At 34.6% G+C, this 21,910-nt stretch overlaps 1 protein-coding gene across 4 annotated transcripts; it reads left to right on the top strand.

Moving 5' to 3' along the window:
- The first annotated feature begins 273 nt into the window (after positions 1-273).
- LOC126706747 (protein LNK1) lies at positions 274-20,060 on the top strand. Of its 4 annotated transcripts, XM_050406284.1 has the most exons (9): positions 274-503; positions 919-970; positions 2,014-2,131; positions 7,841-8,421; positions 8,548-8,899; positions 9,641-10,285; positions 11,113-11,258; positions 19,476-19,611; positions 19,703-20,060. In XM_050406284.1, the coding sequence occupies exons 3-9, from the start codon at positions 2,108-2,110 to the stop codon at positions 19,808-19,810; spliced, it is 1,992 nt and encodes a 663-aa protein (XP_050262241.1). In that variant the 5' UTR covers positions 274-503; positions 919-970; positions 2,014-2,107; the 3' UTR covers positions 19,811-20,060. The 4 variants fall into 4 exon arrangements, with proteins under 4 accessions (XP_050262241.1, XP_050262242.1, XP_050262243.1 ...); XM_050406285.1 differs by lacking the exon at positions 919-970; XM_050406286.1 differs by lacking the exons at positions 274-503; positions 919-970; positions 2,014-2,131 and adding an exon at positions 6,080-6,097.
- Positions 20,061-21,910: the final 1,850 nt, after the last annotated feature.

The following is a 21,910-nucleotide window of genomic DNA, read 5'->3' as shown; positions in this document are numbered from 1 at the left end:
CCACCACTATATTCTCTCCTCTCTCTCTCTCTCTCTCCTTTCTCCCACCCCAACATTTGGTTCGCAAGGGACACGTGTCAAGTTTCCAGAACCTACTTAATTACGTGGACCAATAAAAACATCGAAACTGATCGGATCTCATCGCCCACCTCTCGTCCACGAATTCTGATATCCACCCCCTCGATCTGCTCGCCACGTGTCCTCTCCTGTGTCACCCTTTTTATTCACCCTAAATAAATTATTAAAATATTCTCTCCATAATTTTTTTTTTTTTTAAATTTTTTAAAAAAGAGAAAATTTTCTCTCTCTCTCTCTGAGCTTCTTCTTCTTGTTGTGTAAGAGAAGAAGAAGAGAACTCTACTCTATTGAAGCTACGAGAAAGTTACTTACCTCATCGAAAATCGGAGAGCCAAAATTTTGATTTTCTCTCTTTCTTTCAATTCTCTGACTTTGAATATCGGTTTTTCCGGGAAACAAAGTCTTTTGGTTTTTTCACTTCACAGGTGAGTTTTGTTGCTCTGAGCTAGATCCATTTTTGTACTGCTTCTTAACACTTTTTTTTTTTTAAACGGTTTTTTTTTTTTTTTGCATGTTTGAATTGTTTGGTTTATGATTTATATACCTTCGATTGGTTGCTGAGAAAATACTGGAAATGAAAAGGATGATTTTTTTTTTTTTTGTCGATTTAATTTCTTTATAATGAACAAAAAAAAATTGGTCAAAATGAGTCTAATAGTATCTTCTGATTTTTATTATAATTTTTACAATACTGATGTATAAATGCTCTGATTGGTTGCTGAGAAAATTTTTGGAAATGAAAAGGATGCTAATTTTTCTTATTTATTTAATCTCTTTATATTGAACCAAAAAAAAAAAGGCTTAATTTAAATTTGATTTTCTTTCTTTCTTTGAACTCAGAGACTCTGAATTTTAGTTTCGCTGGAAAGAAGTTTTGGTTTTCACTTTTCAGGTGAGTTTTGCTGTGAGATAGATCCATTCTGTTCTAGCAAATTTCTGCTTCTGATTAACTTTTTAATTTTTTTTTTTTTTTTTTACAATTTTGTGCATGTTTGAATTGTTTGGTTACTGAGAAAATACAGGAAATGAAAAGGATGCTATTTATTTATTTATTTATATTAAACCAAAAAATAGGTCAGAATGAGTCTAATAGAATCTTCTGATTATTATTTTTTTTTTAATTTTAATTTTTACAATTTTGTGCATGTTTGAATTGTTTGGTTACTGATGTATGCTTTGATTGGCTGCTGAGAAAATATTGGAAATGAAAAGGATGCAAATTTTTTTATATTGAACAAAAAAAAGTCAAAACGATTCTAATGGTATTACTGTTTCTGTTTCATTAATTTGTGCCTTTTCCTATTATTATCGTTAAAAAAATCAAATTAGGATAGAAACTGTAAAGCTTTGTTTGGTTGGATTTTTTACCTGCAGTAAGTGTTGGAAAATTCACTTAATTGAACTTCATACGGTTATTATTAGTTTGGTTGCCAAGAATATTTTCTCACTCTTTTTCAAAAAAAAAAAAATATTATTATTACTTTAATTTTCAGTAATCTTAGGGTTTTGCATATTCTTCTTCTTTCCTGTTCTCAGAATGACAAGAATCTGAAATTATTTATCTATTGGGTTTTGGTTGGAAATAAATTTCTAGTTAAATTTGATAAAAACAATTATAATGCTTAATTTGATCTGTGTTTTTCCTTCTCAAAACAAAATAGGACTCATAGTACCCTATTTCTCGGAATCCAAACAGGTATTCACTGTCTGAGTATCGGTTTGTGTTTCAGGGTGTATTTTTTGGTAATCATGTAAGATTGTACAAAAAAAATTCTATGCTTATTAACAATCACGTTGCTCCTAATTGGCTAAATTGAGTTTAATTGTTTTTGATTGAATTGCACTGCCTTTTCTTTTATAATCAAGTTACTTTAGTTTTATCAGTTTTGCAACGTGATCACCACTTATGTTTCCTTGGTTTTTTATTTGATGCAGGAAGCAATATTTGGCAATAGAAATTTCACTATAAACATGACATCATTTCAATCAACTGCATGTGTCTGGGGTGGTGGATAGAGGATCTAAAGGAATGTCTGACTTGTACATGTGTGAGGTAGTATATGTTTTATCCATTCAGATTAGTTCCATAATTTGCAGATTTCTTTTCTATAATTCCCATAGATTGTAAAACTTGGCTTGAAAGATTTTAATTATGTGTTTGGCTTCATGATTTTGGGTGGTCATAATAACCTTTTATGTTGATGGTTAGGAAGATTACCTATAAATAAAAAGAGACTTGAGAAGTTTTAAAAGAGCCTTGAGATTTTTCAACAAAAATATAACCTTTATGGATTTTCACATGCTTTCTTGAATGAGAAAAATGAGAAATATATATCATGGTAAGCTCTTCTGATCTATATATAGGTACTTTAGTGCAGTCTAAAACCAATGAATTAGCATTTGGCGCTTTACATGTGGTGGAAGGTTATTTGAAAATGTTTCCTCATGTTAGTGGTTTTGTGGCTTCTCCTTTCTACCATGAATTAACATAATTGCACATTAGGTGGAAGGCTATTCCATTTACATATGTCTCATCTTCTCTGTTATATGGTCTTCTATAATTTTTTATTCTATAAGAAAAAAAAATTCCTTTGAAGGCATAGTTCTGTCAACTAAGGTTCTGAAGGAATAGGTCAACTTTCTCTTTAAAGAGTAAAAAGCTGTTGATGTAGTTATTTCATTCTTATTTATTTTTGGTGCTTGTGAAGAGCGCTAGAAAAATGATTTCTGTAATGTGTAATTAGATTCTTTGGGGTACTTGAGAACTAGTGTTATAGAGGAATGATCTACCGATTATCCTTTTATTTGTGCTCAGCTATTTTGCTTGGAAGAATTAAGAACCGCTCTGCGGCCCATGCTGTGTGCTTTCTCATCCTCTAATACTGCATCTATTATTTCATTTTAAACTTTTAGTTACTTTTATGTTACTCATATGGGTTATGATAAATTCTCTGTATTCTAATTAACTGGGATCTTCTAGGCCTTCTCTCTCTCTCTCTCTCTTTTTTGCTTGCATTACCAATTGTGTTACCTTCAAGCACCATGTACGATTTTGTATGTTATTTATTTATTTCTTGGATAATCTTAGTTCTTGCGGTGATTAGTTTACATCTTCCATCCTATGCTGTTATGCATCAATTAGTGTAAATTGTTTAGTCTTTGATATCTTCTAGATGTTATGGCTTTACTTTAATTCTCCTTATAGATCCCCTACTGTTGTTTTAAGGGTCTTCAGTTATGTATGATTAACATTTGCTAACCTTGGTTATAAACTACCTGATTAAAAAATTCCTTAGCATATAAATTAGTATTTATTTTAGTTTTATGGTGAAATCTTTTGGGCTCCATTGCATAGATTTTTTCTTATTCAAGCAGTAATTCTATTACTGATTTGATATCACATTCTCAATTGTTATCTTCAATTGTACTTTTGATCCACCCATCTACCACAATCAGGCTTTTGCACATTCAAAGTTCAAAAGAGTGGAGTACAAAGAAATGGGTGCATTAGCTACTAATAATTCTCCAGAATTACTACCCTAGGAAAAATTTGGTTGGTTGTTGGTGGATGTTGCTGAAGTTACCTTCAATATGAGGCTAAATTAGTTGTGAATGGTACTTTTGAACCCTTTAATCTAATTATGCTGATAATTTCTTTGTAATTCCTACTGAACTCCATTTATACACTAATTTATACTAGTTTCAACAAAAGTTGCTTTTCCTTCAACTGGACATTAAAAACACATTCTTTTCAGAAGAAACTTTAGCAGCTTCTTGGTTTGTCTATTTTTCCAACCTGTTTTTCCTTTTCTCCTATTCCTTTTCTTTTATTCTTTAATTTTGAGTTTTCCTTCCCTCTTATTCTTCTTCTTCTCTTCTCTTCTCTCTCTCTCTCTCTCTCTCTCTCTCTCTCTGTTTAAGGTCTTGGATTGAAGAAAACAAAATCTTGCTGAATTGTGGGTGTGTTTTCAAAACTTAAGTGATGTTATGTATAGTTTCATAAAATTCAAGCACACTGCAGATAATCATGTTTTCAGGGAAAATATGCAGATATTAGCCTACCATAGTAGTACGTTTCACACATGCACCATTTTAGATGCATTCTGGGTTCTGAGTTAGTAGACTCTAGATATAGTGTCACTTCTTTCTGTTCGATTTACAGGATTAATTTGTGAGGTTCTAATAAGTCAAGAGGCAAGGCCAAAAGGAACTGGCTAGAATCTTAATTTAAAGCTGTGTACTGGCATAGTGAATTTCACCAAGTGGTATGCAGAAGCTCAGGATATCTGTTGTTTATGCCAGGAAGAAATCCCATCCACTAAAAGAATAATTATTGATTAGCAGGTTTCTAATCTTGGTGCTAATTGGGTAGCTTTTCAATTTGATTTGAGATTCACAAGGTTTCCATCATTTTTGTTAAAAAAATTTGTGATTAATTTTTCTTGTTCTTTTGGGTTTTAATCTTGTATACGTCCTGTGTATTAGGGTTACACTTGTTTTCTAATGATATTCATTATTATTTATTCCCCCCCCCCCCCCCCCCAAAAAAAAAAAAAAAAAAAAACAAAAAAAACAAAAGAAGAAGAAAGTTTTGTAGTGTCTTGTGGTTATATCAAGTGTTGTATCCAAAATGTAGATGTGGTAGACATATGCACAAAATTGATGTCTAGAACTATTGCGTAGGAAAGGATTTTATATATTTCTGCTTATTATACTTGTCGTCTTTAAAGAGTTCACAAGGAGTGTAACTTGACATTGGGAGGTTAACTAATCCTGTCACCAAAGATATCTATGTAATTGTGGGCAAGGATGTTATGCCCATTGTAAATTGATGTTGATATCAACTAGGTTTTATTTGACAAAGGTTTTTTCTGGAAAGCCTATACTTTCTAATGAGACAATAAATGACTTATCAATTGTATGAAATACTTCATACACAATGGAATTAAATTTCCCCGAGTTTTCTAATTTCTTCTTTTTTGATGGCAATTGTCTTATGTCATTTGCATTACTTTTTTTCTTTTTTCATGTGGTGATTTTTAGCATAGCCATTTGTGTATTCTAATATCATATAATCTTTGGTTGTTATACACTTATACTCCTTGAATTGGAACCATTAGAAAGAAATTTTCTTGACTATGAAATAAGGGCACTTCTAAAAAACAAAAGTCGTACATAGTGCACAAAACTTCTACTTTTGCAGGGTTTAGCTTCTCCAAAAAAAAAAAAAAAAATTTCGGGGTACAATTTCCCACCAATCACCTCTCCCAAATAAGGGAACTTATCAAGTAATATATTTTAGATGCTTTAATTTGTAGGACTAGTAGTTCCCCGTATTTTATCATTTTCTACAATCTGTGGTCATTTAGGCATGTATACGTGTAGTGAAGTAAATTTATTAGGAAAATGTTTGAAACAATTTTACTTTAAAATGCTTTGAGTGGTGACTTAAACCGCAAATAGTTGATAACTTGTGGAACAAAATGTTGTGCCTTCCACTTATCAGCTACAGTTTCATGGGTTCTTGAGTTGATCTTTTGAGGACATGATTGTTATGTCAAGAGAGGGGGACACGTTGACCACATCTATGCAATACCCCAAAAAGACTAATCAAAACGCCTTTTGTACGGAATATAGCTCAAAGCGATTTAGTATGTACCGGATGTGGGATTAAAGCATGCTTGCTTAATGTCTTCACAATAAAATCTTGAAGTCCTTTGCTATAATGAAGTACCAAAATCTCTTCCACCCAAATTCCTAGCATCTTTGTTAGGGGAATAAATATTGGGATACAGTGCCCGTAAGCCACTTGCTGGTATTGGAATGGTTATGATACTAATTTCCAGGACAAGGGACAGGCCAGCTTCATTTACATGATAGCCCAAAAGGATTAATAATAATTAGAGCTCATCATACTCGCTTATGTAGCCAAGATCAACCTGGTGTACGCCCACTTCGGACCCAACAGGCTTCCATGCACCCTCACAATACATAATCTTTGGCTTCCTTCTTTGTGATGGTGTGTTTTTACATCTTTATTTGTCTGATTCCTTTGATTAGATTGTTAGTGATTTAATCTTACATTGGTGAATGTATATGTTGCATTTAATTGGTTTTGTGCTTTGCTGTGTTCATTCTCAGGAACGCATTGTATGTTTCTTTTTCCATTTTCATCAATAATAATTCTTATATTACCTATCAAAAAAAAAAAAAAAAAGTATATGTTGCATTAAATTGTTATTTTATTTCCTTGTTGGATAATCTTTGTATATCCTTTGAGGAAATTTCTTTTGTACTCAACAAGTTCTCAACCTATGGTTATTGGTTAATCATGAGTTTGCGAAAAGATGGATTTATATATGCTTGCATATCATACCTGTTTTACACAGCTTGCATAGTTTGTAGTGCATTATTCTCACTATCAGCATATGGACTCTGCATCATTAAAAATTAATACTCACACTTTTATCTTAACTTCTTTTATAGCAGTTGCTTTAAATTAATGATTGTATCATGAAAATCTACTTGTGAAAGTGATTTTTTTGCTCCCCCCCTTGTATTCATCAGGTTATGAGCACTAACTTCTTTCATTCTGATTTGTGTGCTTGGATTGGAAGACGGCATAGTGTCCCTTCTTTATTGAAGGTCTTGACTTATATGTTGTTAAGACTTAAGATTGTTCTAGAACTAGTCTCACTATCTCTTTGACCTAGTTTTATTTATTTATTTATTTATTTATTTTTATTATTATAAAGATTTGGTTTGGTTAAGGTTGTTACTTGTTATATATTAATAAATTTGAGATTAGTATATGTGCTCATACTAAAAATGAATATTAATTAATTAATTGCTGTATCTCTGCTGTGTCGTGTCCTAGTTTTTCATGAAATACCATGTCGGGGTGTTCTGCGTTGTGTCTTATTAACTGCATGCCTTCCATATTTTTTGGTGGTCAAATTCCTCATGTTGTCTTATTTCCTTATACACCAATGTTCCATTTGTCTTAAAATTTTTGGGTATGTTTGTTATGTTCATACTTTTGTTCCAAGGGGTGATAAGTTTGATCCCATGTCTATTAAGAGTGTTTTCCCTATGGTAATTGCATGCTCAGAAAGGATAGAAATGTTATTTTCAAATCTTTGACATCATTTCATTAGTACTGATCTCATATTCTTTGAATCTATTTCCTATTCTTCAATTATCCCAAAAGCTTAAGCTATTGGGATTTGATAAATTAATCATTTAACTACATACTTCTAACAAACCTCATGAAAGGAGGAATAGTCCTTATAAATCAATGTGTAATGTGCAAACCTGCAGAGATTTGTATCACTTGATTTTGGAGTAAGGTTTGTCAATGTTGGCATCTTAGACCTATTTCTTTTGGAAATAGGGTTCAAAATGTAGCTCCATTTTGTTTGATGTGTCAGATTAGAAACAAAGTGGGTGATGCCTCAAGCAATGGGAGGAGTTCTTCAATGTTGGCATCTTAGACCTATTTCTTTTAGAAATAGGGTTCAAAATGTAGCTCCATTATGTTTGATGTGTCAGATTAGAAACAGGAGGGCCTTTGAAGAGTTAGAGTTGAATATTAAGAGGCTGAAATCCCAATTTGTGGGGTCTCTCTTCTTTTGGATGTCCTTGGATGGAAGTTGACTGTGGAATATGTATGATTTTATTCTGATGAATATTTCTTTGACTTTTTCATAGTTCCTGAATTGTTTCTAGGATGATGACTAAAGTTTCTGTCGTGATGTTACAGCTTGAAGACAATGTATGGGATGACTTTGATGAGAGTGGTGATCATATAGTGCCTCGTCCTGGTGACAAATGTAGGGACCAATTTGCAGTACAGGGTGATAGCCATAAGAAACCACGGCGTGAAGTAATTGGTGTTACAATTAATGCTGCTAATGCAATTAAACATAGTATTTGGGAAAAGGAGGAAACGAACTTACCAATTCTGACCAAGGAATACGCAATGCTGGAAAAAGGTTCATGGTCTCAACCACCTGACGGCATGTTTTCTTCTTCATGTGATAATGACTCACTTAAGGAAGTGACAAGTAATCAATCTGATGAAATGAGGATGTCTAGACATTGTTTCGAAAGTGGAAACACTGATTCTGGTGGCAGTGAGTCGTGTGCCAATGATCCTATCTTAAGTGACAAGTGTGCAGCAGTTGATGATAATCTGTACCGTTATTCACTCAGTAACATATCCCAAACAGATGATGATCTCAGCTTTCTGGACAATGAACGTGAAGACAAAGAGAGTAGTGATCTCTTATACTATTGGTGGCCGAATATAGAAAATTTTGAGGATGTTGACAAGATGTTTAGGTAGTCTTCAAAATCCTTCTTTAAATAGTTTATATTTTCTATTGCTTTCCTTTTTGTGTGACATTAATACTGGATCTCTTTGAAGTTAATGATTTAGTATTGATATCTGTTCTTTTGATCTTGCAGAAATAGTGATTCAACTTTTGGATTAGGGTCTCTTGGTAATGAAGAGGAGTTGTGCTGGTTCTCATCTTCACATGCTACTGAAGTATCTGAAGATGCATTGAAGTCTGACAAGAAGTTTCCAGGTCGTGATGCAAGTGCAATGAGAAGTATACCAGAACATCATGAAGTTTCCAGGCCAAACAATGCAGTTATTCCAATCAATGATTCCAGCAAGAAGTGTGTTTCCATGGGTGAGCAAATGAATTCTGAGACCTCAGATATTGATGACCCCACCACTCTTAGTCAGTTATCATTTTTTATGGGGTCAGATACAAAAAGTGAGAGTAAGAATGGCTTGACGCCCAAAGACCAGGTAAGCTTCTGTGAATTCAAATTGATGCTTATTTTTATCCAAAAAATAAAAATAAAAATGATTGTTAATTTTTAAAATATACTCTATATCTTGGGAAAAAAAATTGTGAGATTCCAATATATATATTGCAGTCACTTGACTTCAGTGATAGTATTAAATTCAACATTAAATGTCATCCAAAAAGAAAATGAAGTTCAATATGAAACCTATCACCCTGTTTAAAGGCTAACCCCCAAAAAGAAAGGATTACAGCAACTTACAAAGAAATTTGTTGTAACATCCAGACCAGGACCACTAAATTTTCACTTCAATTATGCTTTGAGACTGTGGTTGGCAACAAAATATTAAAATAAAATGCACCTAGTGTATCTTACACAAAATTTGCAATTTAAATTCATTGTAACTTTTGGTGTTTAGGTTCTACTTTTCTTGAACTTGCTTCCCTTGTTAGTACCTTTTCCTCCTGTTAGGTAGAACACTTATATATTATTTTAATATTCTCTCTCTCTCTCTCCGCCCCCCCCCCCCCCTCTCTCCCCCCCCCCCCCCCCCCCCTCTCTCTCTCTGAAGCTTACGTATCTTAATTTCACATAGTTCATCTTTGAAAAGGGATTTGGTATTTTTCTTACATAGAAACTTAAAGTGCTTAATCTATTTGAACATCTGACAATCACATATCTGTTCTCCCTTTTTTCCGTGAAGAACCTTCAAAATTTTAACAATTTTATGATTACATGACAGATCAATTTTCATCGAAAGCAGTCAAAGAACCAGAACCAAACAGAAGGGAAAAGAAAAGATCGTCATCTGGAAAATGGTGTTTCTTTGCAATCGCATGAAGTTTTTTCTTCCCTTGGAATTCATCAACATAAACAAGAAACAGGACCTGATACCTTGAGTTATATGCAGATGCATGTACCCTATATGCACTTAGACTATTGTCATCCTTCAGATATTTGTCAAACAACATCAGGTAACAGATCTGATAACAATGGCCCCCCATCTCCTTCTCCTAAGGAGTCTTCCTATGCATCAAATCCAGTCCAGTCCATGGAGAGTTCTCATGGTCCTTCACTTGAGGTTCCTGTGAAAAATGAAAAGAGAGAAAAACTACATTGCTGCCAGGATTTACAAGCTCCAAGTACTAGGAAGTCTAAACATGTAAATATGACTACTCCAATGGCATTTGGTCTACCTTCAGCTCAGAAGCAAGCACGGCTCTCTGAAAATGAGGGTGAAGCCCATAGTGAAGTTGGAGTTACCAAAGGAATTCCAACAGAATTTGATTCTTCAAATGCACAGGAGAGCTCTTGCATGAGCTCTGCGTTGGATGAGATCTCACTAGAAGCAACTAGTTTTCGCCAGCTTCAACAAGTCACGGAACAGGTAAATGATATACTAAAGTTTTGAGTATGTTGTTACTTTTAAATTTATCATGGTAGCATGAGAATCTATGAACACTAGAGTGCTGATGTGTGAAATGATATATTACCTTATAATGATATAGTATTTGTCCATTGTACTTAAGAGCTGAATTACACCATTAACTTCTGATACTTGAAAAGGTAGAAAGTGCTAAAATGCATAGCTCTACTATTTCAATTTTCTCAACAAGTGGCAACAGAAATGTGGGAGGGTAAATAATTTGGGGTGGTTTGAGGATTGGGATCGGCATTCTTAATTCAGACCTCAGGCTAATAGTTAGGAACTGTCATGTCCTTCTGTCTTAAAGCTCAAAATGTCTTTTCATTTGCCCCTCCAGTCCATGATTAAAAATAAAAAAAATCCCAAACCAACAGCCCATCTTGCATGATCAATCACATACTCAATGTCTATTGGTATTTTCCCCCAATTTATGTTTTCTCACAATGATGGAGTTATATAAAGATTTACGTACTCAATGTCTATTGGTATTTTCCCCCAATTTATGTTGTCTCACAATAATCGAGTTATATAAAGATTTACGAGAGAACTTCAAAATATTAAATGACTAATAAGCACATATATTTATAGAACACAAACCCCATGTCTCATTATTTTTTTTATTGTACAAAAGTTATAATGTTAATTTTTCTTTCTTTTGCACTATATTTTCATCAGATGCTAATGTATTGCACATACATTAATAGTGTGCTATTTAAAATTTTTTTTTTCGTTTTTTGATAATTTTCAAATTGACTGTGAGCTGAAATCCTGAAACTACTTGAATTCAGTTGGATATCAGGACAAAACTGTGCATAAGGGATAGTCTATACCGGTTGGCTAGAAGTGCTGAACAAAGGCATAATTGTGCAATGATTGGAGGCAATGGAGATGACAATGATGGAAGTCGGGCATTAATGGTTCAAGAGACAAACAAGTATGCAATAACTGTTTACTCTCAGTTTCCATTTTAAATGCTTGCTAAGGTCTAATACTATTGTCTGAGTTTTTCCATTGCTCCTTGGTCATGTGTTATTACAACCACAAAGTTGTTTTATTACCCATACGTGGGATGGGTTGAATTCAGTTTGCCAACCTATGATTTAAAAATTGTAATTTACCCACTCTAGGTTTAATTCCTTAATCATAAATTAGCCCAAATTAGTTAAAACTTGCATGTTTAATCCTGTTTTTTGAAAAGTAAACGTATATAACAAAATAGCAACCTTATTACAATCTGAATAATTAAATTCTTGAATCTAAAGTATTTACAGTATATACTTGTTAGTGCCCTAGTCGCGTATGTATAATAAAACCAAAATGTACTCTTTGAATGACAAAATTTGGCAACCCCAACGAGGTCATTGTTGTTGTTTTTATTTTTATTTTTAAAATCATCTCGTATGTCTTATCCCTCTCCAAAGTTAATGGATGGAAAGCCCTAGAGCTTATTACCTATGCAATAAAAATGACAATGGTCAAGCATATCTAGACGCTAAAACCAGTTTTACATTGGAGACAGATTGATTCCTTCATATATATTAGAAAAGAAAATCTAAACAGGCTGTATGAGCCTGCCCTATTGGAACCATGATTTAGGATAATAGTGTCATGCGGAGAGCCCAAAAGAACTAGCAGGTTCACCTACTATTATTTTATAATTACAGTTCAAGGTACAAAGCTCCAGCACACTAGTACATAAACAAGGAGACTTGGACATGCGTTACATTAGCTCTCACACTAAGATCATTTATCCTCATATACAACCTAGACACCTTCACACAAAGCCTGTCCAGCAGACTTGTCATGGCAAACAACCTACCATTCCCTCACATCTCATCAACACTCATGGCTTGCATGAAACATAAATGCCTCTGTTCATAGTTATAAAAAAGTTGGTAGCTTAACTAACTTTAAGTTTCCATATTCATGTTTGTAATAGGTTCATTTCTTCACAGCTTAGAAAAAAAAATTCTAAATAAGCCATATGGGCCTACCCTATTGGGACCATGTTTTAGCTTTTAGAATAATTACGTGTCATGTAGAGAGCCTACAAGAACAACAAAACTCACCTATTATTACTTTACAAATACAGTGCTAGGTTCAAAGTCAAGCACACTAGGACATTAACAAGGACACTGGACACACATCACCTTAACTCTCTCACCAAGATCGCTTGTCTTCACTCATATATGGTGTAGAAACCCTTACACAAAAGTGTGCACGGCACACTTGTCTCACCTAATTACTTACCTAATTCTCTCTCACCTTCACTCAAGACTCAAGGCTTGCATGACACATAGATGCTTCTTTTCATAGTTATAAAAGGCCAATGTCTTAGCCAACTTTTAGTTTCCTTATTGCTCCAATGCGGTTTTATCTTCCCATGAGAGGAGATATCGAGTGGTAAATGAAGATACTGCAGTAGAGGGGAGGCAGTGGAGAGACTTCTGAAAAGAGAGCTGTGTCGAAAAGGGAGTCAATGTTTTTGATGGTTCAATATCAATGGAATCTGGTTGAGGTTTGGTTATAGTTCAATATTAGGAATCTTGGAATCTTATGAAATCTTTTTCAGAGTCTAACCTAGAAGATTTTTTAATGAATTTTTTTTTTTAATGGATTTTTTAATGGATTTTCATCATCAAAGAAATATAATATGCAAAAATATTATAAATCAAAATTCTCTCTATTTGCTGCCAAAGACCAAATCAAGATCATATTACTTTTAACCTAGGATGCACGGACGTGGCCAAACGGCTGCCGCACCCACGTCCGATGCGGCGACGCCGCTGCCTGCGCGTCGGTGCCGCGTCCTTTTTTTTTTTTTTTTCCCCGACTCACGCCGACTCAGGCCGATTCTCACTGAATCGGGCTGATTTGCGCCGACTCTTGCCGTATCGGTCCGTATCGGGCGAAACTGCCGATTCAGGCCGAAATTCAAAGACTTCTCCGGGCCGTAGCGGTCCGTAACTCACTATTCTTTGTCTTCTTCTTCTTTGCTTCGTCTTCTTGAGTGAGTTCTGTTCTGTCTCTTTTTTTCTTGAAGAGTTCTGTTTCTTTTGATAAGAACAACTTAAAAGCTTAAAAGTTGTGGCTCTCACGCCTCTCTGACCAAACACGTGAGAGCCACATCTACCCTTATTTTTTTCTTTTTTAATGGGAAGCTACACCTATTTTAATAGGTACCACATATATCCTTAATTTTATTTTTGAGTTGACCAAATACGTGAGTCACTAAGTCACATCTTTTTTTTTTTATTTTTTTTATGAGAAGCCTCATCTATTTTAATACCTCTGTCATAATTCAAGTGTCAAAAACTTTATTATTATATAAAAGCATGCTTAGCAATATATAAAATATATAAATAAAAATATTTTTAATAATTTTTTAATCGCCGCACCCTGCCGCACTCACACCCTATTTTTTCAAAAATTACCGAGTCCCGCACCCACACTCACACCTGCACCCGAGTCTGGAAACGCACCCATGCTTCATAGCTTTTAACTAAAAGAGGAAAGTATCTCCTAATAACTGAGAAAATTCAAATTACACTAAAAGAAGAATAAAAAATAAGTCTCTTGACCAAGCAATTAGAAATTCCATAGTCAAACAACTAAGTCTCTAAGATTAGTTAAGAGTACCCATAAATGTAGAACTTCCTAATTTTATATTTGAAATTAAGACACTAAAACTAGACTTGTTGATCTGGCAAACTTTTTGATCCTGCCAACACTAGTAGGATCTCTAGGGATTTATTCGTGAACCAAATGATGTGGGTGACTACTTACCGGAGGCTAAATAAATGGCATGTTTGAAGTCTTAAGATTAGTTCAATTTTGACATGAGGCCTAATTCACTTGGCAAAAATCGAGGCCTAGTGAACTTAGAAAAAATGGGCCTAAGGCCCCTTCTACCCCCAAAATTTAAAAAGGTGTTAAGGCCCCCATTACATTAACAAAAGTGCCCTCCCCCAAACAAACAAAAAAAAAAAAATTTAATTCCCAAAAATGTAGACTGAAAATTGAATTTTTAATAAGAGAAAAATATAGGTGTGTTTTGCATTCTTTCCTTTACCTCCAAAAAGGCCCTCAATATTTAGTCAATTTAAATCCAACCTCGTTGAAACCCTAAACAGTTTCACTAAAACAATTGTTAGAAGATTGCCTAATAATCATTGAGAATCAATTTTCCCGTCAACTAGAGGTTTTGGTTTTGTAAATCAGTATCCCATACAGTAGGTATACGTTTGGATTGGGCTGATGTGTCTTGCGTTTCTGCTTTTTTGGCTTTTTTTTTTTTCTTTTTTTTTTTTTTTTTTTGGGACCAGCACCTCTTTGCACTCTCATGGGACATGAACAGTGCATTAAGGCAAATGAACAGTGTTTTCATTAATGAACAGTAACCGATTTTTTTTTTGTTTTCAGTTTTCAGCAAAATAAGCGGTATCCAAATGCACCCTAGATTACACTATTTAGTGAAGTTGAAATAACTTCTTTAATAAGTTTGATTCTATTATTGTTCTACACTTTAAAATTTATTTTAGTCTTGTCCTATTATGATTTTACATTATAATTTTAAGTGGATTAGCTACTATCAATGGAAAAAGAGATGCTAATAAATCCTAAATACAGAAACTTAATTAGTATTATTGTGTCTCATAAAACAAGACATTAAATGGATTAGCCACTATCAATGGTAAAAGAGATTTTAATGAAACCTAAATACAAAAACTTAATTAGTAATATTGTATCTCAATTCTCAAAAAAACAAGACAATTGGTTTTTTTTTTTTAAATAAACTATGATATTAGTTAAACAAAAAATATTTATGCATTAAAGAAACTCCACTGAAATTTACTTCCTTAGGCCTCAAAAGGCCTAATGCAACACTTTTGTTGACTAATTTGGATACAATACAGTGCTCTATTTACATTTTGTATGTAGCTGGTGGTTCATTTTGTTTCTGTTTTCTTTCCATCTAGCAGTTGAGGGTTTTGTCAGTGATTTAAAAAACTTTTTGGACATGGACGGTACTGGTGGGCAATGGGTCTTCATATGCAAGTTGGTTTTTGTTTGTTATGTTTTGTGTACAATAGTTGGATTTTAATACTAACTTTGTTAGCAATCAAAGTCCTACTAAGTTAGGAAAACATGAGTCCTTAAGTACTTTTATACATAAAACTCCTGAAGGGCTTTGGTGAGATTCCATATTGTGGGGGTCAAAAACACAAGAGCTGAAGAACACTATGGCTATTCTTGATCTACACAACTAATTTATAAAAAGTATGAGTCAGAAACCCACAATGGGAGAATCAAACAGATGATTAAAGACAGAAAAGACTCAATCACGGCTTTATATGGACAGAATAAGTATTCTTGAGGGGAATACAGAGATAAAGGAAGATGAACACTGCTACAAGCTCCTCACTTTCTCTCTCCTAGTTTTTCTCTCAATTTTTCTGGATCCCACTTCCTGTTGCTCCCCTTCTCCTTTTATAACCCCTCTCCTCCTTCAGTTGTCCTGCTCTTTAGCCGAATTTTTGGGGTGATACCTGTCCCATCAGCATGCATTTCTGCCATTTTGTGATCATGAGGGCAGACTCTGGGGGTTGTCCTCCCTGTTCAGGCCAGTCAATTAGCCATTAATGCGGCTGACATTAGGTGAGAGGAGTCCTAAATGTGAAGGTGACTGCTGCATTGGGTTTTGCGTTTTTCCTAAAGTGTTCCCGTGGTAATCCGATGAAGTGAGGCCTTCTTGGTAAAACAGATGGGCATACCTCAGTACGATCGCACATCGTTGGGAACACGGGTTCCACAGGCTTCCCGGGCAGGTCCCCAGCTTGCATCTTCTGGACAATGGACTCCCTTAAATCCCCCCAGGTTTTCGGGCTAACGCCTTACCGTGGAAGGGACGGCTTAGTTTTTCTTCCTTGGGTCAGCGTCTTCAGGGTAGACTCAGGTCTATTCCCCCACACATACCTTTGTCTTTCTCCTTCATTTATTTATTTGATTTTGTTTTCTAAAGATCTCAACAATTAACTAATTATAAGTTATTTTTATAAAGCAGAAATCCTTTCAATTAGATTTGAACTAGTGTCAGGATTAGGGTGTAATTGTATACATATTCAAGTTGCTACTCACATGTATTGATGTTGGAGAACAGTTCAATTTGGATTTATGGTTTCCCTGTTTGATATTGGAAGTTGAAGTCTTAAAGGTTATGGGTTTGTTGATGAGAAAGCTATTCTAAGAATTATTAAGTGCATTAAAATCAAAACACTGCCCAAAAAATTAAAAAGAATTCTTGCCGGTGGCTACTTATAGTGCCTATAAAAGGTGTAAACTTTATTTATTTTTAATTATTTTTTAGTCTTGATTAATTATGCGTTTGTTGAGGTTTTCTTGCATAGAATTTATAATTGAATGGGGTTGAATGAGGTATAATTGGGTCTAGTTGTAGTTTAAAATTAAAAGTAAGTTGAAGAAGCAGAAGAAAGGAATTGGAAAACTTGGAGTCTCCTGGGGATCTTCTAAGTCTCTCTCCTCAAAGAATTTCAATGGAATCTTACCATTAAAGAAAACATAATATGCCAAAAAAATTTATTGATCAATGTTCTCTTAAATGAGACATATATAATATATTTTGATTGAGTGATGTTAGGGATACTAAAATTTTATTACATAAAGCTTACAAACTGATGTGTCACCGATCTAAAAAAAACAATTCATTAATTTATTAGGCGGGTGAAGCCCACCAATCAAATTAATTATCACATCATTTTGTAAGCTTTATGTAGTAAAACTTTTAGTTCTTTTAACATTTTTCTTTCTGAATTCTCTTACTCCTCAATGCTAGGACTTGGACTCCTAAGAAAATTAAATTACCTAAAATGGATCACAATAAGATCCATGTACCATTAGTACAGTGCACGTGTAGTAAATTTGAAATAATTAAATACTATTAACTCCTGAAAAAAAAGGAGCTTGCCTTCAGCTATCTAGTGCAAAGAAACATGAAAATAAGACTAATATTTATAATAGTCTATAGAGATCTCTCAGTAGGCCTCACTTAGAAACTAAACCTAATTTGAAAAAATCTTTGCTCGTTGAGCTTGCCTTTTTCTTTGAACTTCTGTTATCCTGTGCTTCCTAAAATATTTTATGGAGTCTTAGATTCAAGCATTTAATTGCAAAATTTTATAAATTGAAGCATAATTGCCAAAATTTCATAAATTGAAGGTAATTGTCAAAATTTCATGAGTTCTCTGTTGTTTCTATTATAAAACAAAAATACATATATAGAAGTAAAATCCTAACAGAATTTAGAAAAAGATGAAATTCTTAAATATGAAAGGAAATAAATCTATTTCCTCATACGTTCTATTAAGCAAACTCTCTGGTAATTTTCCATCTTCAACTTTTATATAGAATATAATTAAAACTTTCGTTTTCTTCTATTTTGTAACTATTTTGTAAATAAAGTTATCTCTCAGTTGCTCTATTTTTGTCTCTTGTGCATAATTTCTCTTTCCTCTCTATCTAAAAATTGCCTCTGCCACATGCCTGCATGAGCATAGGCGTGTGCTGGTAGACTAGTAATTAAAAAAAGAATCTGAAAGATCAAAGTAAACCCTTTATAGGGATAAATTAAAATGGACTCGCAACTAAACTACTACTAACCTAGGAAGCATGGACACAGGCACGAACATGGGTACGGTTACGACATGGCGATACGAGCAATTTTTGAAAAATTATAACATGACATAGCGGGTATGACATTGTACGACACGGGTATGGCATCTCAAATGAAGTGTCTATACTTCCTAGTAATAACTCCTATGCTAAACCACTAGTTAGTAAAATTAATAACTACCTCAAGAATTTGTATCAAATTTTGAAGGCAAGGGACTCTCTACTGAAGTCACATTCACATAATGTACATTGTTTCAGTCAAATAATAGTTCTATAAAAGGTATGGGAAAAATTCTAGTCGCCCTCACCACCACACATACATCCTCCACCCCCCCCCCCCCCCCAAAACAACCAGACTGCCCATACATCAAATTCAGTAGTTTTTAAAGGAAATACATATTAATATTTTGAGGAAAAGAAAGATCAATGCTTTAGGTACAAGGTTTTGGTCACTGGTCAAATCAATGTGCTGGTAGACAGCTCCCCTTGCTGACGGAAGGATCATCGTTGAAGGTATTACAACAGCAAAAGGAAGTGGTTATTCACAAGGTGTAGGAGTTAAATACAAACATAAAAGAGAACTCATTGAAGAGCTACTGTAACTTGCCTCAAGTGTTGAAAGAAGAAATGTTCAATATGCATACTCTCTTGCTAGGGTTGAGAAGATTGAAGGAATGCCAGCCAAAATGAACCCATTACAAATAGCCAGTCTTTTGTCAAGCATGTAGGTTGTAGTTTAGCTGATTGATTGATAGGTGTTGCTCCCAACTACAGGGTGATTTTTTTTTTTTTTTTTTGGCAGAGTAGGGGCACATAGTAAGAACCTAAATAAGTAAGCACCCTATTTATCAACAAGAACCGGCCCATGGGTCTGACAACTTATTAGAAGATTTTTCATGTCTGTCTCGTTTTTTCCCCTCTAATAATCAAGTGAAAAAAGCTACCATAGTTTGGATATTGTACATGCTATTATAGTTGTGAGAGAATAGGGTGTTTTTAATTTTAATTTTTTATTTTAAAACTGGCTTCTTTTATTAATGTATTGGTCAGTGGTTTTTGTACAATTTATTTAGGATTCAATGTTTTATGCAGTTTTTAATCCCTTCAGGGTTTATTACACAAGTCTTGATGAAAGCCGTTTAACCCATAAGTTGTACTTGAGTTGATTTAGCATCTCTCTCTCTCTCTCTCTCTCTCTCTCTCTCATGCGTGCCTGCATAACTTCCTCTATTACTCTAGATTAAAGAAGTAATTGGCTAAGTGGTCTATGGTTCTGTAGCTTGGATTCTTTAAGTCAATGAGTTCATTGTTCGTGCTAATTACCCTGAATGATTTTATCTCTTGTAGTTGCTGCGTAGTTGTCAAATTTGTTCTTGTTGCACAGTTGTTGTTGAATATCAGCTAAGAATGTACTTCAGTCTTGGATTAGCATTTTCATGCTTTTGGTAATGACCCTGTTCAGGTGCGCTGGCATTGATGATATGGAAACTGGCACAAATCCTATAGATCGCTCTATAGCACATCTACTATTTCATAGGCCTCCAGATGCATCTGTAATGCCTGCCAACAATGCAATGTCTCTCAAGTCTCATGCCTTGGTAAGCTTTCCCACTTTTATTGCTTATACTGGAAGTTACTTCAGATGCCTTATTTAAAACATTAGGCTTATTCGTGGATCTTAATTAACAGATTCATGGGGCTGTTACTAGTCCACCTGCAATGCCTGAGACACTGGTTTTTAAGGAAGATACTGTTCCCAGTGCGGATAAGAAGACGCTGATGACTGACAACAAATAAGGAAAAATAAATAGCATGAGCTCCATTATTGTGATATATGACTATATTTTAATCAACTTCAAATCCTCATGTATAATTATCGTTTGAGGTCCACCATAGATGTGAGGTTTGAATCTCATGTGTTAGATATGCTTTTTTGTCTGTGTTGGTGCATATCCTTAGCATTTGACAGGGCTATAAATTGTCCATCTGTTACTAATATTTTCGTGCATCTCAATCTCACCCTGGTAGTATCAGTAATTCCTGTTAATTCTACCCATTTGTATTGCTACTTGTCAGCATTGGTATCTTGAAGTTTCCTAAAGACATGCCTGATAAATTCTTCTAGATTTCGTTTCTTTTGCAGATATTGTTGGCATCCTCCTATACATGGATGAACTAATATTTGAGGACCAACATACCGATGTAATTTTGTTGAATTTGGTGACTTGCATTACTCACCTTGAAAAAAATTGGAACAAAATGGTTACTTTTAGTTGAGCTTCAAATATGCCACATGCTTAGGGCTGACATTCTGATCTAGCACATGCCAACTATAGTATCGTGCTCAAAAAAAGTAAAGGTGTCATCATGTATACTTGCATAATGCCATCTAATGCTTCCTTTAGGTTTGATACACATACATTATACGTGTTCACTTATGTCCGTTTCCTCTATCATTGTTTTTCCTTCCAATAACATGGCTTCATTAACAAACTAAAAAGCTCCAGATCGTTCATAAGACAAATTGGAAGTATCAGCAGCAAGTGATGGACAGATAGAGCTGTATCAGTTGTGCAAAAATTGGTGAAGTATGAAAGAATCCGGAGTCTAGATTCGTCCAGGCTTTGCAAGGTAAAAGGATCTTGTGTTTCGGTTGCAAGCAAGACAGAATGTGGGAGTCTCTTAGGGTCCATTTGGATTGAACTTATTTTTGCTGAAACTGAAAACACTGTAACAAATAAGTAAAAAAACGTGGATGATTTATTTGGCTGAAAGTACTATAGCTTAGCTGAAAGTACTGTAGCAAATAAATACCAAATTTTTACTTTGAATTTTTTTTTTTCACTCCTCACCGTACCCTAGCTAAGCCTATGCCGAATCACTTCATTAACCCCAATTTTGGACAAAAATCTAGTGGCCTTCCTCTGGCTCTCCATGACTTGAACAGTACAAAACCGACAAAAAGCTTCTAGTTCCTTAGAGTCTTTCCAGTCAGCTCTTTCATTATGACTACCACCGTCCATCGATTTCTTATGCTTAAACATTTTTGCTACAACTTCCTTCTATACTCATTGAGGCATTTAAACAAACAGTTCGGGTGCATATCATAATCAGTTAGGCATGCTCACATGAAAAATGCAAAGTAAACTAACATATATCCAAATACAACAGAGGTAATAAGAGAAATAATGGTATTATATGAAGGATCAATAAACCCACATACTAGTGTCATGGAAAACACAACAGAGAACCACACATAGACATTGAACACAAAAACCACACACAAACGGTTAAACACAAAAAACCACAGATTGATGAAGCGTCATGGAAAACAACTTACCCGTGAATGCAGAGACCCACAGTGACGGCAATGATGTCCCAAGCGGAGAGAAGGTGAGCTCGAGCGTTTGTTGAACAATGGGGATCTTTTCTTATGGTTCTACGTAATGGGTTTGCTTTCATCAACTGGTGTGCTTTGTTTTGATAGCTTTGTGGTTGGTGGGTAGGTGAAAGACATTGAAGAGGATTCGGACAGAGCATTGAAGGGGATTGAAAGCATTCTACCACCGGTAGTTGAGAGAAAAAGCAGAATGGCTCAGAGAATGGAAATAGCCGTTTGGATTGAACTGCGCACCGTTTTGATGATCTGATTCTCCAAGCTTCTTGTGCGATGAACAACACACTCCAAAGCCATGAACAGTACGCGCAAGAGGTTCGTGCATTTATTGTTTCAGCACTTGGAATGAAACGGTGCGTAGAGATTAAACGGTGTCCATGAATAGTGTTTCACATGCCTTTGGATTAAATGAAACGGTGCGTATTAGAAGAAAACTTGCGTTTCAGCCTTGCGTTTCCTCAGCTTCAGCGTGCGCGTGGATCCTAGCAATAAACGTTGTT

Source organism: Quercus robur, chromosome 11 (genome assembly GCF_932294415.1).
Source record: "Quercus robur chromosome 11, dhQueRobu3.1, whole genome shotgun sequence".
Taxonomy (NCBI): domain Eukaryota; kingdom Viridiplantae; phylum Streptophyta; class Magnoliopsida; order Fagales; family Fagaceae; genus Quercus; species Quercus robur.
The sequence above is the reverse complement of the archived record's forward strand: the minus strand, read 5'-3'. Positions and strand labels throughout refer to the sequence as shown.

Bases quoted from the DNA above. Each gene is read 5' to 3' on its own strand.
- LOC126706747 (XM_050406285.1), top strand. From the start codon at position 2,108: ATGTCTGACTTGTACATGTGTGAG. The intron at 8,900-9,640 runs GTAAGCTTCTGT...ATTACATGACAG, and splicing joins GCTTGACGCCCAAAGACCAG to ATCAATTTTCATCGAAAGCA. The intron at 11,259-19,475 runs GTATGCAATAAC...GACCCTGTTCAG, and splicing joins ATGGTTCAAGAGACAAACAA to GTGCGCTGGCATTGATGATA.